Source organism: Equus quagga, chromosome 8 (genome assembly GCF_021613505.1).
Source record: "Equus quagga isolate Etosha38 chromosome 8, UCLA_HA_Equagga_1.0, whole genome shotgun sequence".
Lineage (NCBI taxonomy): Eukaryota > Metazoa > Chordata > Mammalia > Perissodactyla > Equidae > Equus > Equus quagga.
In genome coordinates this window covers 108,364,448-108,382,791 of record NC_060274.1, presented here as the reverse complement: position 1 = coordinate 108,382,791, position 18,344 = coordinate 108,364,448, and the positions used below count along the sequence as shown (strand labels likewise).

General features: G+C 39.0%; 1 protein-coding gene across 2 annotated transcripts in view; it reads left to right on the top strand.

Annotated features, from left to right (window-relative positions):
• TNPO3 (transportin 3) overlaps window positions 1-18,344 on the top strand; it is an 87,814-nt gene that overhangs the window by 28,979 nt on the left and 40,491 nt on the right. For both annotated transcript variants that reach the window (XM_046669600.1, XM_046669601.1), the window contains 4 exons: window positions 4,023-4,223; window positions 5,197-5,270; window positions 6,534-6,690; window positions 14,403-14,546. In XM_046669600.1, coding sequence (XP_046525556.1) covers window positions 4,023-4,223; window positions 5,197-5,270; window positions 6,534-6,690; window positions 14,403-14,546 — 576 coding nt within the window. The remainder of the gene's footprint in view (window positions 1-4,022; window positions 4,224-5,196; window positions 5,271-6,533; window positions 6,691-14,402; window positions 14,547-18,344) is intronic.

Genomic DNA, 18,344 nt, shown 5'->3' with positions numbered 1-18,344 from the left:
ATTTCGTTTGTTTCTCGTCCTGTGTATTTTGGTCTACCAGTTGAGTTATGTAGTTTTTTATGTTGTTTCTCTGTTTTCTCCTTATTTATTATTTGTCTGTCCTGCGTGTTTGTTTAGTGGTTATCATGAGGTTTATATTCAAAATCTCATGTATAAGATAGTCCATTTTCTGATGGCCTCTTATCCTTAGACTAAACCACTTCACTCCTTTTCCTCCTCCCCTCCTAAGTTGTTTTTCTCACATCTTATTCCATCATGTGTTGTGAGTTTGTGGTTAAAATGACAAGATTATCTGTTTTTGGTGTTTTCCTTCCCTTTACCTTTATCTTTAATACTTTTCTTGAGTATTTGCTAACCTGTTCTGATGTATAGCTACAATTTTCTGATTTTTGTCTTTTTATTTTTTTTCTTCCCCCTTTCTTTTTAAACCTTTTTTCCCCCCCCCCCCCCCCCCCCCCCCAAGGTATGAGGACCTTCTTGAGGATTTCTTGTAGGGGGGCTCTCATTGCTATGAACTCCCGTAGCTTTTGTTTTTTTATTTATTTTTTATTTATTTTTTTATTTTTTTCCTTTTTCTCCCCAAAGCCCCCCAGTACATAGTTGTATATTCTTCATTGTGGGTCCTCCTAGTTGTGGCATGTGGGACGCTGCCTCAGTGTGGTTTGATGAGCAGTGCCATGTCCGCGCCCAGGATTCGAACCAACGAAACACTGGGCCGCCTGCAGTGGAGCGCGCGAACTTAACCACTCGGCCACGGGGCCAGCCCCCCGTAGCTTTTGTTTATTTGGGAAAGTTTTTATTTTTCCATCATATCTGAAGGATATTTTTGCTTCATAGAATATTCTTGGCTGAAAGTTTTTGTCCTTCAGATATTTGAATATATCATTCCAGTCTCTCCTAGCCTGTAAGGTTTCTGAAGAAAAATCCATTGAAAGCCTGATAGGGGTTCCTTTCTAGGCTATTTTCTTCTGCTTTGCTGCCCTCAGTATTTTTTCTTTGTCATTCACTTTTGCCATTTCACTACTATATGCCTTACAGTAGGTGTTTTTACATTGACATATTTAGGAGATCTAGTAGCCTTTTCCACATGGATTTCCATCCCTTTCCCTGTGTTTGGGAAATTCTCTGCTATTGTTTCTTTGAACAAGCTTTCTGCTCCATTCTCCTTCTCTTCTCCCTGTGGAATCCCTAAAATTCTTAAGTTGCATTTCCTGAGTTGGACATTTCTCAGAGACTTTCTTCATTTCTTTTTAGTCTTAGTTCTTTCTCCTCTATCTAGAGCATTTCAGGATGTCTGTCCTTGATTATGCTGATTCGCTCTTCTGTGTTGTCTGCTCGAGCTTTCAGGGATTCCATATTTTGTTTTATCTCTTCCATGTGTCTTTCATCTCCATTATTTCTGATTGATTCTTCTTTATAGTTTCAATCGGTTGTGAAGTAGCTCCTGAACTTGCTGAATTATTTCTCTATGTTCTCTTTTAACTCATTGAGATTTTTGATGACAGCTGTTTTGAATTCTCTATCATTTAGATTACATATTTCTGTGTCCTCAGGACTGATTTCTGAGTCCTTGTCATTTTCTTTCTGGGCTGGGGATGTAATGTATTTTTTGATCCTGTTAGAAGGAATGCCTCTGTTTTTGGGCATTGTGGTATTATTTGGTTACAGTTATGCCCATTGCCACTGGGTGGATGTCACTAGCTTTGCATTCTGAGCCCTCTGTGTTCGCCAAGATCCCAGGCACTGGAGCTAGCCCTGGGCAGGTTGCGGGGAGGGGTGCTTTCTTCTACATTCTCTCAGGGTTTTCTCGCTTTGCCCTCACTATCTGCTCTCCTGGGGTGTTGACTTGAGGAGGTCACCCCCACATTAGCTTCCACCTTGGTAGGGGCTTTCCCCTAGGCTGCGAGGTGGGGATCTTTGATGTTCCTGTGAAGGAACGTGCCTTCCCCCTGTTCATTCACTCTCAGACGCTGCCTGTGTCCCGGCTCCCAGTCTTTTGGGCAGGGAGTGAAGTTTTCTCTTATCCCATTCCACCTCCTCTGAGGGGGGCTCCCTTGTCTCCACCCTCCATTGTATGGCTCCTTGGGTGTCTCAGATGTCTTTCGTGTTGTGTTTGTATGTCCTGTGTTGGAGTATGAATGGCTTTTTTGTTGTATGGTGGAGGGGGGAGATTACCTGGAGAGCTCACACCACCATGATGCTGACGTCACTTCGTCTTTATTTTTAAAGGCAGTTTCAAAGGACATGTTAAAAAAATATTCAGACATTATTAAAGGTCCTTGAAAAATAAATCTCCTTTGCATCCCTGCCCCATGTTTACCAGTTCCCCAAAAAGAAATCGTTTTTTTTGTTTTGTTTTGACTTCCTCTGTTTTTATAAGGGCTTTTCTGCAGATTTTGAGGCTTCATAGAATCTTTCTGCTATTATTTTTAAAAATATCAGTTTGTGCAAAGTAAATTTTTTCTTCTTTTTGTGAGGATGATTTGTCTTGCGCTAGCATCTGTTGCTAGTCTTCCTCTTTTTGCTTGAGGAAGATTGCCCCTGAGCTAATATAATATCTGTGCCAATCTTCCTCTATTTATTGGTATGTGGGATGCTACCTCAGTATGGCTCGATGAGCAGTGTGTACGTTTGTGCCCAGGATCTGAACCTGGGAACTCCAGGCCGCCAAAGCAGAGTAAAAGCATTTAACCACTTGGGCATGGGGCTGGCACTGAGCAAAATAAATTTTGATGGCCTATTAAATCATAGACGTATTTAGGTTATTGGTTAGATAATGAATGGCTAAAAACTTTGTGGCCTGGAAGATGTTTTGTGATATGCCAGGAGTGAAAGGTACAAGAAATTAATAAAATATGTTTTATCTGCAGGGAACCTAGTTTTTCATGCTTATTTTCCACCAATTTATTATTTGATTTAAAGCTAAGTTTTATGTCAATAAGCCTATCATTGTGAATTTTAAGGTCTCTATTTTCAGTTTACTTTGGGAACTTGTACAGACCATTTATTCTACCTCTTTCTTTTCCTTGATTTCTTGTTTATCTTTGGAAAGATATTGAAGAATTATTATGTATAACTTGCAAAGTGTTCTATCTTCATAAGAAATTGACTAAGTAAGTCTGTGTGATCTCTCTTCACAGTTGGCTCTGTTCCTGAATTGAGATTGAAAAGTTTTTTCAGTTCATTATTGCCAGCCCATTTTAGCCTTCTCTGGTGAACAGGCAGTTTTGAGTAGAATTGGATTAGAATTTGTCAGTTAATTAGTTACCTACTGTGTACTGCACAATTTTGTTCCCAGAGTTATCTTTCGTAATAGGACTACTCCCTTTTATAACTCTGATTAGCTGTTAGAGACCAAATTCTATGCTTTTGTTCTGTATATTATTTCCATATATAAATATATTTTCCTGTGAAAATTATTTTAGTAACATGTATAGCACTTTGCCAAATATAAATACATCAGAAAATAATTGAATCATGTGAAGATTGTTTTCCTGCTGTTTTATTCAGGAACTACAGATTGAAATGTAGGCCTATTGAGACCAATATGAAATATAGTCTCCTATTTATAGGATATATTAAAATAGCTTCCAGACTCAATTCTCAGAGTGAACAAAGCTTATTTTAAGTGGAAAAGAGAGGAAACATCCACCTGTAGATAGGGGTTTGGAGTTACACAGTGACATTTTAGTTTTAGTAGAAATTTCTGGAATACTTTTCTTCTTACTCTACCCCCTACGCTGTTAATGATTCTAGTCAGCAAGATTAGATCTATTGATGCAGTTGATAACTCTCAATGCCTTCCTAGAATGAGTCAGGAGATTTTAGGTAATACTTTTGTTGAACAGGGCCTATAAATATATAGTTGAAGTATTGGCTGAATTAATGGGTGTTTTAGCTTCTCATATTTTTGTTTTATTATATATCAGCCCAAATATGGTTATATATGTATTGAGGTTGTATGGCATTGAAATTATGTAGAAAAGTCGTCTCTAAGACATTTTTGTCTGATCTACTTTCAGGTCCATGCGTGGGAGATTTCAGATCAATTGTTACAGATCCGACAGGATGTGGAATCATGCTATTTTGCTGCACAGACCATGAAAATGAAGATTCAGACCTCATTTTATGAGCTCCCCACAGACTCTCATGCCTCTTTACGGGACTCATTACTAACCCATATCCAGAACTTGAAAGACTTGTCACCTGTCATTGTAACGCAGGTAAATCCTGTGCTTCGCTTTAGGGAAATTTGTAAGACCATTTGGATTTATGAAGTTAATTTTGATTGACATTGCTTGGCCGCAGGAAGTAATGTTAACTTTATTACAGACTCATTGCTATATTCTTCTAAGTGGCTAGAAAGTGAAAATTTAAATCTTTTGTCTTAGTCTTAAAGTTCATTTGATTTCAAACTAACCTAAATACCAGAAGTGGGGGAGGTAGGTGAGTGTAGGTTTACACAGATAGGCAGTTGCCGCCCTGCCCCGCCCCCCTCACATTAAAATTGCAGATGATAAAAAAAAAACTACATTGTCTTGGGTCAGAGGTCTACATAGTTGCATTTTTAAAAAATCCTTTCTAGACCGATTGGCTAGTAAAAGTCACATGAATGAAACGGCGAACTAGAGTATCTGACATCTCCCCCTTAGACAGGGAGGTAAGTTAGAAAGGGAAGGAAACTGGAAGCTTCAGTGAATGTATTCTTACACATGTTCTCTGCCTGGCATAGAAGTGCCCTTGAAGAGGAAGGAGGCTTTTGCGTAAGGCTTCAAGATGAGAAATGGAAAGAGAAGGGAAATGGCAATCCATTACTTGAGGAGTGAGTCAAAGGGCTGACTTTGTCAGTAGCTTTGGCCTTATTGCAAAGTATAATTTATCCATGAAGTTCTATGGTATTGCCAAATAAAAGTAAGTATTGATGTAGTCTGAGGAAAATCTATAGTCTGTTCTGACTACTTTTTGGTTTTGTTTTTTTCTTCATTTTTAAAAGTTAAACTTTTAAATCCTAGCAATTTATAGCTAGCCCAGAAGAGTTTACATGATATATATAGTTGTGGGGGTGGGGGGAGGAGGGGGTTGTCAGTCTTAGTTGTCATGTTGTTTGGAAGAACTTTAGTTTCTTTTTTTTCCATTTAATATTATGGTAACTCTGTTCATCTGTTCTATTCATTTATTTAATCTCTTCTTATTCAGCTGGCTTTAGCAATAGCAGACCTTGCCCTACAGATGCCTTCCTGGAAGGGATGTGTACAAACATTGGTGGAAAAGTAAGTACTTGTATTGACTGTATGCTAGCATTTGGAATTACTATTAACTTACAGAGAAATTTGTTAGCAATAGCTAAACATTTGGACCATTTCCCCAAACCCTTAACATAGAATTATTTATTATTAAATTTTGTTCGATTAGAAGAAAATCATTTAAAATTTAAATACTACAGAAATATGTCATGTGGGACTACATAAAAGATCCTCATAATTTACACACACACTTACACATTCCTTGAATTAACTGCAGCAAAGTCCTTTATTGCTTTGTGGATCACTCCCACCAACTGACGTATCCACAGTTCTGTAAAAATGTTGTCAAAATGTTTAATGTTATATTAAATTGAAAGTCATTATGAATATACGTTCTTACTAGTTGGGGTTTGTTTTCATGTCTATCAAAGGGACAATATTATTTTTAGATATATGGAGACTGCTACTTTGAATAAAGTATTTCCTCATGGTCTTGGCAAATAATCTTGATATTTGCTTGCATTTTAGCATTTGCTGAGAAACTTATTTTGAAGAAAGTGGATGTCCTTTTTACCTGCAACTATAGTGTGTCATTAAAGCCTTTATGTGAATAGTTTATTTCTTGTTTTAAGAAAATTTTTATTAAGAATATTGAGACTTGCTCCTTGAAAAAATTCTAACAGTATGGAAGCTATTCAAGTAAAAAGAGAACACCTTCCTCTCTCCTTTTTCCTATATTTCATAAGTCACCACTGTTAATGCTTGGCTAAATAGCCTTCCAGACTTTCCTTTAAGCATTTTAAAATAAATAAGTGCATGTATGTTTTAATATACATATACCTATGTATTCACTCATTTTGTCATTTAGTATGCTGTGGGCGTCTATTCATGTTATAACATAGATATCTCACTTACTGTAATGGCTGTGCATGTTCTATTGTACAACTGTCTTTAACCTTTTTTATACTAATTACAGAGCACCTTTATGTTTTCCCAGTATTTTTGCTATTATAAAAAAGTACTGCAGTGCACCTTTGTTGTATACTTTGCATGTATATGTGAGATTTTTCTGAGAGATAAATTCTTGGAAGTGGAATTGCTGGATCAAAGATTATGCAGGTTGAAATTTTGATTTCCAAAAAATTACATCTGTTTTTTTCTCCCCTTTAACTGTAGTAAGAATGCTACTTTTGTTATCATTGGTTATTCTGATGGCTGTTGTGTTTTTCTTATGTGATTGTGTATTTTCTGACTCTAGATAACATCTATTTCTCACATTTTCTTTTTCAGATATAGCAATGATGTAACTTCTCTGCCTTTTCTGCTGGAGATCCTTACAGTGTTACCTGAAGAAGTACATAGTCGTTCCTTACGGATTGGAGCTAACCGTCGCACAGAAATTATAGAAGATTTGGCCTTCTACTCTAGTACAGTGGTATCTTTATTGGTGAGTAAATTTGAAATACTAAGCTGCTGCCTAGGGGCAAAAAGCCATAGTGGTTATTTTGTAATTCAATTGCACTATTGTGAAATAGCTTCTTTGCAAAATTTGACAAGTATGGCATTTATATAACACTTCACAATTCAAAAATACATTCAGAAACCATACTTTTTGAACTTCTAAGTAAATGTGAGGTTGATGTTATTTCCATTTTATGAATAAGAAACAAGCTTTAGGGGGCTGGCCCGGTGGCATAATGGTTAAGTTCACATGCTCCACTTCAGTGGCCTGGGGTTCATCAGTTTGGATCCTGGGCGCTGACCTACACACCGCTCATCAAGCTATGCTTTGGTGGCATCTCACATAGAAGAACTAGAAGGTCTTACAACTAGGGTATACAACTATGTGCTGGGGCTTTGGGGAGGGGGAAAAAAAAAGAAAAAGGGAAGCAGACTGGCAACAGATGTTAGCTCAGGACCAATCTTCCTCACCCCCTCCTCCCCCCCCAAAAAGGCTTTAGAATTACACAACTGCTAATTCAGAATTTGAACTTGGGCCTTCTGATTACATATCCCTTGCTCTTCTACTACTTCATGATACAAGCTGTCAGCTTTTGATGAAGGACCATGCTAAGGGAAGTGTGTGTAAATTTACTTAAAGAGAGTATCCTTGCTTAAGAATGGATTGAAATTTTGATGGGGAGGTGTATAGGACTTTACTTGATCTTTGAGCAATATCACAATTAGAGATTGGCTAATACTCCACTATCTTTTAAAAAAGAGTTAAATGTGATTACGTCTTTTCAGTTAAGTGGAAATTTTAATGCTCTAGATTAGGAGGGTAAATTTATGGTCTCTGGGCTGGTCACCTATGTTTGTAAATGTTATTGGAACACAGTCATGCCCATTCAGCTACGTATTGTCCATGTCCATAATTTTGGGCTAACAGCAGAATTGAGTAGTTTTCACAGGAACTTTATGGTCTGCAAAGGTTGAACTATTTACTGTCTGACCCTTCACAGAAAATATTTGCTGGTTCCTGAACTTGTGATATTAAATTGATTATCTAGCCCACATCTCATTTTTATGTCTTTATAATCCAGCTCAGTTTTCTCAATAATGTGGTTATAGTAGATTATTTTTCAGGGTTTTTTTTCAATACTTCAGGATCATAGAACTTTTATTTGAAAAAACAAAATTTTGCTTCAAATTGTGTTCAGTTTGGTATTAGAAATTCATTGGGAAATTATTCTGTTAAATGTTTTTCAATTAACTGTTTGTTTTAAAGAGGTAGTATAGAAAATTAGAAAATATAGACAAGCAGTTACAGTCAAACCATCTGGAGATTATGCTGTTAAATAACCCTTTAGTACATATCCTCTATTAACATATGTACAGATTTTCTAAATCCAGCTGAGATTTTACTCTGCCTTCCCTTCTGCAGCTTCCTTTTTCAGTTATCCAGTTTTATCTTTCCATTTCAGTAAATTTTTATATCATCTAATAAATAACCAGAGCATATCCCCATTTCCCAAGTTGGTCCCAGACTGTGCTTTGCAGCGTTTTTCCAAATTAATATCCAGTCTAGAACCATGTCTTGTATCAGGTTCTTATGACTCTTAATCACAGTCGCTCTTCCCCTTCATTTTTCAAAATGACACTGGATTTGTTGAAGAGATTGGGCCACTTGTTTTATAAAATATCTTAACCTTCTGGAATTTCTGGTTGCCTTGTTTTATTTCATTTAGCTTGTTTTTCTGTTCTCTATAATTCCTCTAATTGGAGGTTATATCCAAAGCAGCCTTTCTCAGTAGAGATTCCTCAAGAGAATTAAACCTTAATGTCCTAAGACATCCATTGTATGTAATGAATTCTCTCCTATGCATTGATAATGGTCTAGCTATATACCATCCATAGGATAATCGACAAAGTAGTCACTCAAATCATTTTCTGCAGGAATTAATTCTTTCCCAGAACCCTAGTTAAGAAAGACTGAAAGCCTTGATGAATCAGTACTAAAAGGTTATACTTTTTCGACTCCAATACATCATAGGTACTTTATGCTGCATTTTATCAGAAGATAAATACTTTTTGGTTGACCTTCTATTAGTGATGCCAGGATTGACTGGATTAGGATGATGACAGTCTCGTTCTTCTGTTTATAAAGTTTTTTTTCCCCTTTGTAATATAATGTGATTTATATGATGGTAGTTTATTATTTTACAGATGTCCAATTCCATACGAACCTTTTGCCTAATGGTTTTAAATTCTAGTTGATAATCCTTGCCTTAATAATTTCATTGTGGTTTGCAAAATAATGTTTTACTAATTCTCTCATTCCTTCTACATATATATTAGTTTGCATTCTTCTGAGTTCCTATTAGAAAGGCAGGATAAATCTTAATTCTTTTTTTTTTTTTTTAAAGATTTTATTTTTTTTCCTTTTTCTCCCCAAAGCCTCCCGGTACATAGTTGTATATTCTTCGTTGTGGGTCCTTCTAGCTGTGGCATGTGGGACGCTGCCTCAGCGTGGTTTAATGAGCAGTGCCATCTCCACGCCCAGGATTCAAACCAACGAAACACTGGGCCGCCTGCAGCGGAGCGCGTGAACTTAACCACTCGGCCACGGGGCCAGCCCCTCTTAATTCTTTTTTAATTTCCTGTTTTCACAATAAGGATTTGTTTTAAAGCTGCCTCAAATGTTGCTGGGGTTCTGGCTTTCTGTTTATGGAGTATTATGGATACATGGATTTTCACTGATTTAGGCTCTCCACTAAAATCATTCTTTTGATGCTTAAAATGTTATAACTTTGGCCACTGGAGCACTTCTTTGCTTCCTAACACAAAAAGATGACTAACACTCATCTTATTACCTTCTTGCCCCAGATCTAGAATTCTTGGTTCCTTTTAGTATTAGTCTGGGTCCAATCAGGAGAGACAAACCACCTAGTAATTTGTGGGAACGTTTAATATGAAGAATGATTAACTATAACAGGAGGTTACAGTTATGACGGATTGCCTAATAATGAGTAAAGAATGCTCTAAAGAATATGGAAATAAAACAGATACAAGGAGCAGTCCTTAACCCCAAGGCTTTGATAGAGTTTCCAAGGAAGGAAGGAAGAGTTCATCCTTCTCCCAGGGCTGAGATCCAGACCCTGTTGGAGGGGCCATAGCCATGTGTGGTGCTGCGTGCTGCCGAAAATCTGTCTTCTCACACGTGCTGAAAATCTCTCTTCTTGTACTTGCTGGAAGTCTGCTTTCCAGGAAGCCCAAGAAAGCTGTTCAGGGAAAGTGTCTTACCAGAGGCTTGAGCTCTAAATCATCCTCCTGTCTTTGGTTGTTGCTTCTGTAGTTTTCCCTTAACTTTTACTATTGTGCATGGAAGTACTAAGAGGCTCCCTAGAGAATTCCCTGGTTTCCAGACCAAGAACTCCTTGCTTCCATTGTATAGAAGCAACACAATTTTTCTGGTAATTGGGATCAATTACTCCAGCCTGTAGATTAACCCCTTTTTTTCCTGTTGGCTCAGTGGCATAAGAAGCCCAGTTGTCTAAATGGTGGTCTTATCTTCCAATTCACTGGAATCACTTTTATGTTTCCTGATAGAAGCATTCCTTCCCTGGGGACCAAGATCTCCATAACCACAGAGACCAAAGTTGCCCATTAATGTACCTCCTTTACTCTGATATAAGTTCCTTGATTAGATATGATGTCATGGTAGTTTGATAACGGGATTCTGTTAGTCTGTGAATGATTGTGCTGGCAGAAGCATTACAAGTAGGGAAGGCAAATCTATATCCAGAATATGAGTCTATTCCTGTAAACACAAATCTCTGCTTCCTCCATGATGGAAGTCCGATGTAATCAATCAACCTTGTCCCCAAAGTGAATGTGCTGTACTGGGGACTCATTTTTGGTCTCTGCTGTTGTCGGAGTAGACATTTATCAGTAGTGTTAACCACTTAAGCCTCAGTAAGTGGAGACCCATGTTGATTTCATGTGTAGCCTCCATCCCTGCTACTATGTCCACTTTGTTTATGAGCCCATTGAGCCAGCACTGAGTGGCTGGGGAAGGAGGCTGACATCCTAGAGTTTGTCATTTTGTCCATCTGTCGTTGAGAAGTTCCTCTATAGTGGATGCCCTTTTGTGAGTATTCTCATAGGACAGAAATATCTCCGTAGTCTGTGCCCATTCATATACCTCTCCCTCAGATTCCTTGTCACCAGTCTTCCAAATCTCTAATCATTCATCCAAACTGTTGACAAATTTCCATGAATAAGTGTAGATCCATATTTCTGGTCATCTGTCACTCCAGATGTAGCGGACAACCAAATATACTGCTTGAAGTTCTGCCCACTAAGAGGATTTTCTTTAAACCACTGTCCTTCACTACAGCCCCTGAGTGGGCCTGTAATGCTGTAGCTGTCTACCTGCGGGTGGTACCAGCATATTGCGCCCATCCATCTGTAATCCAGGCTTGAGTTTTTTCTTCTTCAGTTATCTGGTCATAAGGAATACTCCAGGAGGCCGTGGGCATGGATTGAGGGGGATGAATCAATGCAAGAAGAGTTGGTGTCAAAGGAATCTGAGCCATCTGTGCATGCAACTTTCTTGTACCTTGCAGATCTTCCTGAAGTCAGTCTCTTATGTACCATTTCCATTTGATCACAAGTTGCTGCTACGCTTGCCCAACTTTATGGCTAGGTAGTTCAGGCAATACTCAGTTTGTGATGGGAAACCCAGGCGATGTGATCACCTGGTGTGCCATGGTTAGATGTTCAGTCTCTACCAAAGCCCAGTAGCAAGCCAGAAGCTGCTTCTCAAAAGGAGACTAGCGACCTTCAGCAGACAGCATAGATTTGCTCCAAAGTCCTAGATATTTGCATCATGATATTCCTGCCAGTGATATTCCCCCTTCCCAGAGACTCCATATACTCATTAAATCCAGAATCTCTAGGAAGTACATTCATATCAATGAGTTTGGCTCAATTTAATGTTATATTCAGCCTGCTTGGGTCTGACACCCTTAGAGTCAATCAGCTCTCACCTATGTTTCCCAGGTTTCTTCAGATACCTATTGGCAAAGTTTTGTGATTCTCTTGGTGTATAAAGTATTTCCTCCTGTATGTACCCATGCCCCTGGAACATGCTGAGATTTGACCCTAGTTATGGGTGGCACAGAAGATGGTTAAGGGGGGTCTTGAAGAGAGTGAGCATCCCCTTTCAAGGCTTTTGTCTCAGATGAGGTTATTACAAGGCTTTCAAGCTGAGGAAGGCTAGTCTTCTCAGATACTGGAAGGCAGGCTACTTCCACTGGTAAGAGTGGCTTAGGGGTTCAAGATTATCAGTTTCGAGGCCAGCCCCGTGGCTGAGCAGTTAAGTTCACGCGCTCTGCTGCGCCGGCCCAGGGTTTCGCCGGTTCAGATCCTGGGCATGGACATGGCACTGCTCATCAGGCCACATTGAGGCAGCGTCCCACATGCCACAACTAGAAGGATCTGCAACTAAGGTATACAACTGTGTGCTGGGGGGATCTGGGGAGATAAAGCAAGGAAAAAAAAAGAAGATTGGCAACAGTTGTTAGCTCAGGTGCCAATCTTTACAAAAAAAAGAAAATAAAGTGTATGTCTTCCATTTAAAAAAAAAAGGTTATCAGTTTCATTAAGGTCCAACCTGATGTCTCCATTCCAAGTTTCAGAATCCCATTCTTTACCACTCAATTTCCTGACTTTCACATGAGAAACTTACTGAGACTGTAAATTCAACTGTTACTTGTAATTCAGCAAGCCACACAATTAAATTTTATATATAAGTTTCAGCACCCTAGCCCTGTAGGTACAAAAAATAAGAGCTACTTTTAGAGATGTTACGGAAGCTCTCTGGTTCTCAGACTGTGACTTGAGCTAAGAGTTAACGGAGCTGAGCTTGTCATTTGCTTTTTGTAACAGCACTCAAATGAACTCAAAAGAATCCAGCCAACACTACAGTTCTTACAGTCATCATTACTGCCACATTGGTCTGGTGTAGCAGCCACTTGGGCTTCCAAGGCACTTGCTTGACTTAGCACTTCATTATAATTGACAACAAGTGACAGTCTGACTTGTGATGAAATCTGAAAAATATATCCCTTTGGTACTTAAAAATGTCTATAATCTTGTCATGTAGCTTGTCACGTTATAGAACCCAGAGAACGAAATTAGTCCAGAATTGTCAAGAAAAATAGATATTTGGCTGTAGTAGCAATGCCAAAGGCCTCTTAAAACCGTTTTCATTTATTTCCCTTACATTCTCTTTAATGTTTCTATTCAATCTCATCTTCTTGTCAGTATGATACTTTCGTGGGCTATTCAAATGGACCCATTCTTAAATATTGCATTGAACTTTTTGAAGTTTTTAGTATTATTCATCTTGCTCTATAGCTGAACTGAGCCTATCCTCTAATATTTTTCTCCATTTTGTTAATCCAAGAGCAATTCTTTATTTACCTCTGCTGTATTTTTACTGGTGAGGTCTTCTGGCATTTATCTTTCAGCTTTTGAGGCCTTACTTTAAGAGATAGTGTTTTAAATTATATAGTTCTCAAAGAGGGACTAAAGATAACTCTAAGTTTTGAAGCTTTATTGTATATTTGATTTAATTAACAGAATTTGTTCTCTTCAGAGAAACTACTTTTAGATGTAAGGTTTTTCCAAAATTCTGTTATTGAGTTTGACTCAGTAATTAGAATGTACAGTCAAATCCTTCCATTTGTAAACATCATGCCTTATTAAATTGAAATGTCATTCAGGAGGCAAAAAGGCCAAGCAATTGTGTGGTGAGTTAACATTGAGAGTTTCAAAGATTCAAGTATAGGGTGGGGGTGGTTTGCCATGAACTTACTTGGATTTCTTTCTTTTTTTCTTCCTTCATTTCAATTCAGTTCAGTGCAATTAAAACTAATTAATAAGTATGCAAACATAGGGGAAGCATGGCTACTGGAAGTACAAATGTCAGCATTTAGATCATTATGGATTCCATAACCCCCATGCCTTCCAAACCCCATGGCAATTATGTTTCTAACCCGTTGCCTGCAAAAGTTATTTTTAAACGTTCTTTATCCAGAAAGAGTTGCATTACACTTTACTTTGGAAAAAATATACATCAGAAAAACAGTTTGCAAAGGGAAACAATGGTGAGTTTTAGTCTGACTTTTCATTTTACCTCTTTTATAAACTGTCATATTTATGGTAGTGTCACTTTTTGTGGAATGGCGTTATTTTCTAGAGTATTTTAATGCTGAAGTTGAAATATCGCCTTTTTATGGGACAATATACAGTAGTATGACTAGCTTATTTCTGTCCTATAAAATCAAGGGTGTAGCTGAGAATTACTTTAAGAACAATTCTATTGGTAAGTTTACATTAATGCGGAACTGGGATCTAAGAAACCTAGTTATTTGTGAAATATATCTATCTTTGGGCAAGTCTGTAACCTCTCTGTACATCACCTTCCCAATTGCGAACGTGGAGGTAATAATAGTACCTACCTATGGAGTTTTAGCGGGGACTAAATGAATTAAGAGTGTTGAGAACAGTGTCTGTCACTTACAAAGCACTTTTAACTGTTAGCTGTTATTATTGTCATCCTTCTCATGATTACACCTGTAAGGTGATTGTAATATGGTTTAAATATAAAGATTGGCATTATTTGTTTTAACTTTTTTTCTTTCTTTTCAGATGACCTGTGTAGAAAAAGCAGGAACGGATGAGAAAATGCTTATGAAGGTCTTTCGCTGTTTGGGAAGTTGGTTTAACTTAGGTGTTTTGGACAGTAACTTCATGGCTAATAATAAGTTACTAGCACTCCTTTTTGAGGTTTTGGTAAGTAATGGTTTTGTTTATCAAAGTATTTCTGCCATATAGTCACTTAGAGTAACTATCCTTCTGGGACATAGTAGTGTTTTCAGATTTCTGCACAGTGATTGGAAGGTGTATAGTAAGAACACAGCAGTGTCCCTTCCTTGTTGCCAAGTACCAAATTAAGGCATTAGTTTTAATACCCAGAATAGAATGTATTAGTTAGGTTTAAGAGGAAAACAGTCTTGTATGTAAATCAATGATTTACCTATTAAAATCCAAGTAACAAAAAACCATTGGTCTCTTTTTTCCTTGTTTATCCAATAAGCCACTTCTTGTCTTGATTGGAGCATTTAGTCCACTGATATTTAAAGTAGGTCTTGATAAGTATGTAGTTATTGCCATTTTCTTACTTTTTTTCTGGGTGTTTTAGTAGTTCTTCTCTGTTCCTTTTTTCTTCTCTTGCTCTCTTCCCTTTGGTTTGATGGCTTTCTTTAGTATTATGTTTGGGTTCCTTTCTCTTAATTTTTTGTGTGTTTATTATAGGTTTCTGATTTGAGATTACCGTGAGGTTCATATGTAATAACCTGTGTAGATAGCAGTCTATGTTAAGTGATTGTCTCTTTAAGTTTGACCTCTTGCTAAAAAGCTCTACTCTTTTACTACCCTCCTCCCACATTTTATGTTTTTGATATCACATTTAACCTTTTTTTTGTGCATGTGTATCTGTTACCCTCTTAGCCTGGAAATAGATTATTTTAGTACTTTTGTCTTTTGACCTTCGTAGGTGGTTGATCTGCTACCTTTACTGTGTATTTGCTTTTATCAGTGATTTTATTGGTTTTTTTCCAGTAATTTTCTTGTTCTTATTTGTGGTCTTTTCTTTCTTTCTTTTTTTTTTTTTTTAAAGATTAACACCTCAGCTAACATCTGTTGCCAATCCTTTTTTTACCTTTCTTTCTTCTTCTTCAAAGCACCCTCCTGTTCCCCCCATACATAGTTGTATATTCTAGTCGTAGGTCCTTCTAGTTGTGCTATGTGGGACGCTGCCTCAGCATGGCCTTGCCTAGGATCTGAACTAGCAAAACCCTGGGCTGCCGAAGGAGAGCACATGACCTTAACCACTGGGCCACAGGGCCGTCCCCTTGTGATCTCTTTTTCCACTTTAAGTCCCTGTAGCATTTCTTGTAAGGCTGGTTTATTGGTGATAAACTCTTTTAGTTTTTGCTTTTCTGGAAAACTCTTTATCTCTCCTTGCATTCTGAATGATAGCCTTGCTGGGTAGAGTATTCTTGGCTGTAGGTTTTTTCCTTTTAGCACTTTAAATATGTCATGCCACTCCCTTTTAGCCTGTAAGGTTTCTGCTGAGAAGTCAGCTGATAGCCTCATGGGATTTCCTTTGTATGTAACTTGTTGGCTTTCTCTTGGAGCTTTTAGTATTCTCTCTTTATCTTTAATTCTTGACACTTTAATTATAATGTGTCTTGGTGCAGGCCTCTTTGGGTTTATCTTGTTTGGTGCTCTCTGTGCTTCCTGTAGGTGGAAGTCTGTTTCCTTCCTTAGGTTAGGAAAGTTTTTAGCTATTACTTCTTCAAATAGATTCTGTGCCCCTTTGTCTCTCTCTTCTCCTTCTGGGACACCTATAAAACGATGTTAGTGTGCTTGATATTGTCCTGGAGGTCCCTTAGACTGTCCTCATTCTTTTTAATTCTTTTTTCTTTTATCTGTTCAGCTTGGGTGATTTCCTCTAGTCTTTCATCCAGCTTGCTGATACATTCTTCTGTATCGTCTTCTCTGCTATTGATTCCCTCTAGTGAATTTTTTTTTATTTCTAGAATTTCTATTTGGTACTTGATATCTTTCTTTTATTTGAGGACGATTAGCTCTGAGCTAACATCTGCTGCTAATCCTCCTCTTTTTGCTAAGGAAGACTGGCCCTGAGCTGACATCCATTCCCATCTTCCTCTGCTTTATATGTGAGATGCCTGTCACAGCATGGCTTGCCAAGCAGTACATAGATCCGTACCCAGGATCCAAACTGGTGAACTCCGGGCCACTGAAACGGAACGTGTGAACTTAACTGCTGCATCACCGGGTTGGCCCTCTCCCTGGTGAATTTTTCATTTCCATTATTGTAGTCTTCATTTCTGATTGGTTCTTTTTTATATTTTCCAGTTCTTTGTTGAAGTTCTCACTGAATTCATCCATTCTTCTCCCAAGATCAATGAGCATCCACATGACTCTTAGTCTGTACTCTTTATCAGGTAGATTGTTTATCTCTGTTTTGTTTAGTTCCTGTTCTGAGGATTCGTCCTGTTCCCTTATTTGGAACATATGCCTTTGTCTCCTTATTTTGCCTCTTTCTCTCTGCCTATATCACTGTATTAGATAGATCAGCTACGTCTCCTAATTTTGGAGACATGGCCTTATGTGAGAGATGCCTTCTGAGGCCCAGCAGTGTGCTTCCCTCTTGTCACCAGTTCCAAGTGTTCTAGGAGTGTCCCCTGTGTGGGCTATGTGTGTCCTTCTGTTGTGGCAGGGTTGCTCTTGCTGCAGGTGCATGGAAAGTCTAGGCTGTCCCACTGGCCAGCTAGTTGTAATGCTCAGCTGTGTACAGCTACGATGGTCGTTTCAGTCACTTTATTGGGCATGGGGAACCCCAGCACAGATGGCTGGAAGATCTAATAGCATATTCCTTCTGCAGTTTTTCTGTTAAGTGATTACTTCCCCAGCATGACTGGTTGCTAGGCTCAGGGGCTTATAATTGCTATAGGCCTCCAGCCTGCAAGGCTGTTGTCAGCTCTCTCAGTAGTGTAGCTGGGTGGGGCCAGCCCCAGGTATGGCAGCACACAGTTCTTTCAGGCATTGGAAGGTGGGGCTGATCCTCTGTATTGCTATTTTGAGAAGCACAAGTCTGCTGCAGCTGACAAGCCCCACTGCCTTCAGGCCCACACACCCTGTTAGTGCAGTCCTACCCCCTGCACACACCCCAACCCACTGAAGCAGATCCACTCACTCTGCTCCAGAGGCCCTGCACACTCCACCAACACAGGCCTGCCCCTTGGGCACACCCTGCCCTGCAAAGGTGGACCCACTTGTCCCTGCTGCAGCGGTATCCTGCCTATGCAGGCCCACAAATTGCCCATGGGCTTGCTGTTGGTTGGGGCCGGTCCCTAAGGCAGGCTCCCTGCCTTGGCTGAGCTGGGTTAACTCTAGTGCTCTAGCGGGTGGGGCAGACCCTTGTGCTAAACAGGCTAGGGGAAGAACTCCAATAGCATCTGCCAGTGTCTGTGTCAGCATGCCTGTACTAGGTCACAATAATGGCTGACACCAATGTCTTCAGTTCCTGGGGAGGTAGTCCCAGCCTGGGGAGGTCTCGCCTCTTCCTGAGATGCCCCCAGAGCCTTTCAAGTGAGTCTCTTTTCACCAAAGGACTGCACACCTTTTTTTCTGGTGATTTTATGTTGCTTTCTGACATGAGTGGATTTGCCTGTGGGCCCTGTAAGAGCAGGCTTTTCTTTCCGTTATGTTCAATAGCTTTTTTGGGGGTATTCCCTGTTGTTGTTAAGAGCCAGCAAAGCCAGATATTATGACACTTGTCTCAGTTGTGCTGAGTACAGAAGCTGGTTATTGTAGCAAAGCTCTCCTGCTCAGATCTTCCACTCCTCTAGGGAATGCTTCATACCTTGAGATTGCTCCCAGCCATAAGGCACCATGGCTAGAGTGTGGGTTTTTCCTCTCCAGAAAGGAATTTCTGCCTCTTCCACCTCAGTCAGCACTGTCCCTTCTTTTGGGGGTTCTTTTTAATCCAGTTTTCAGTTC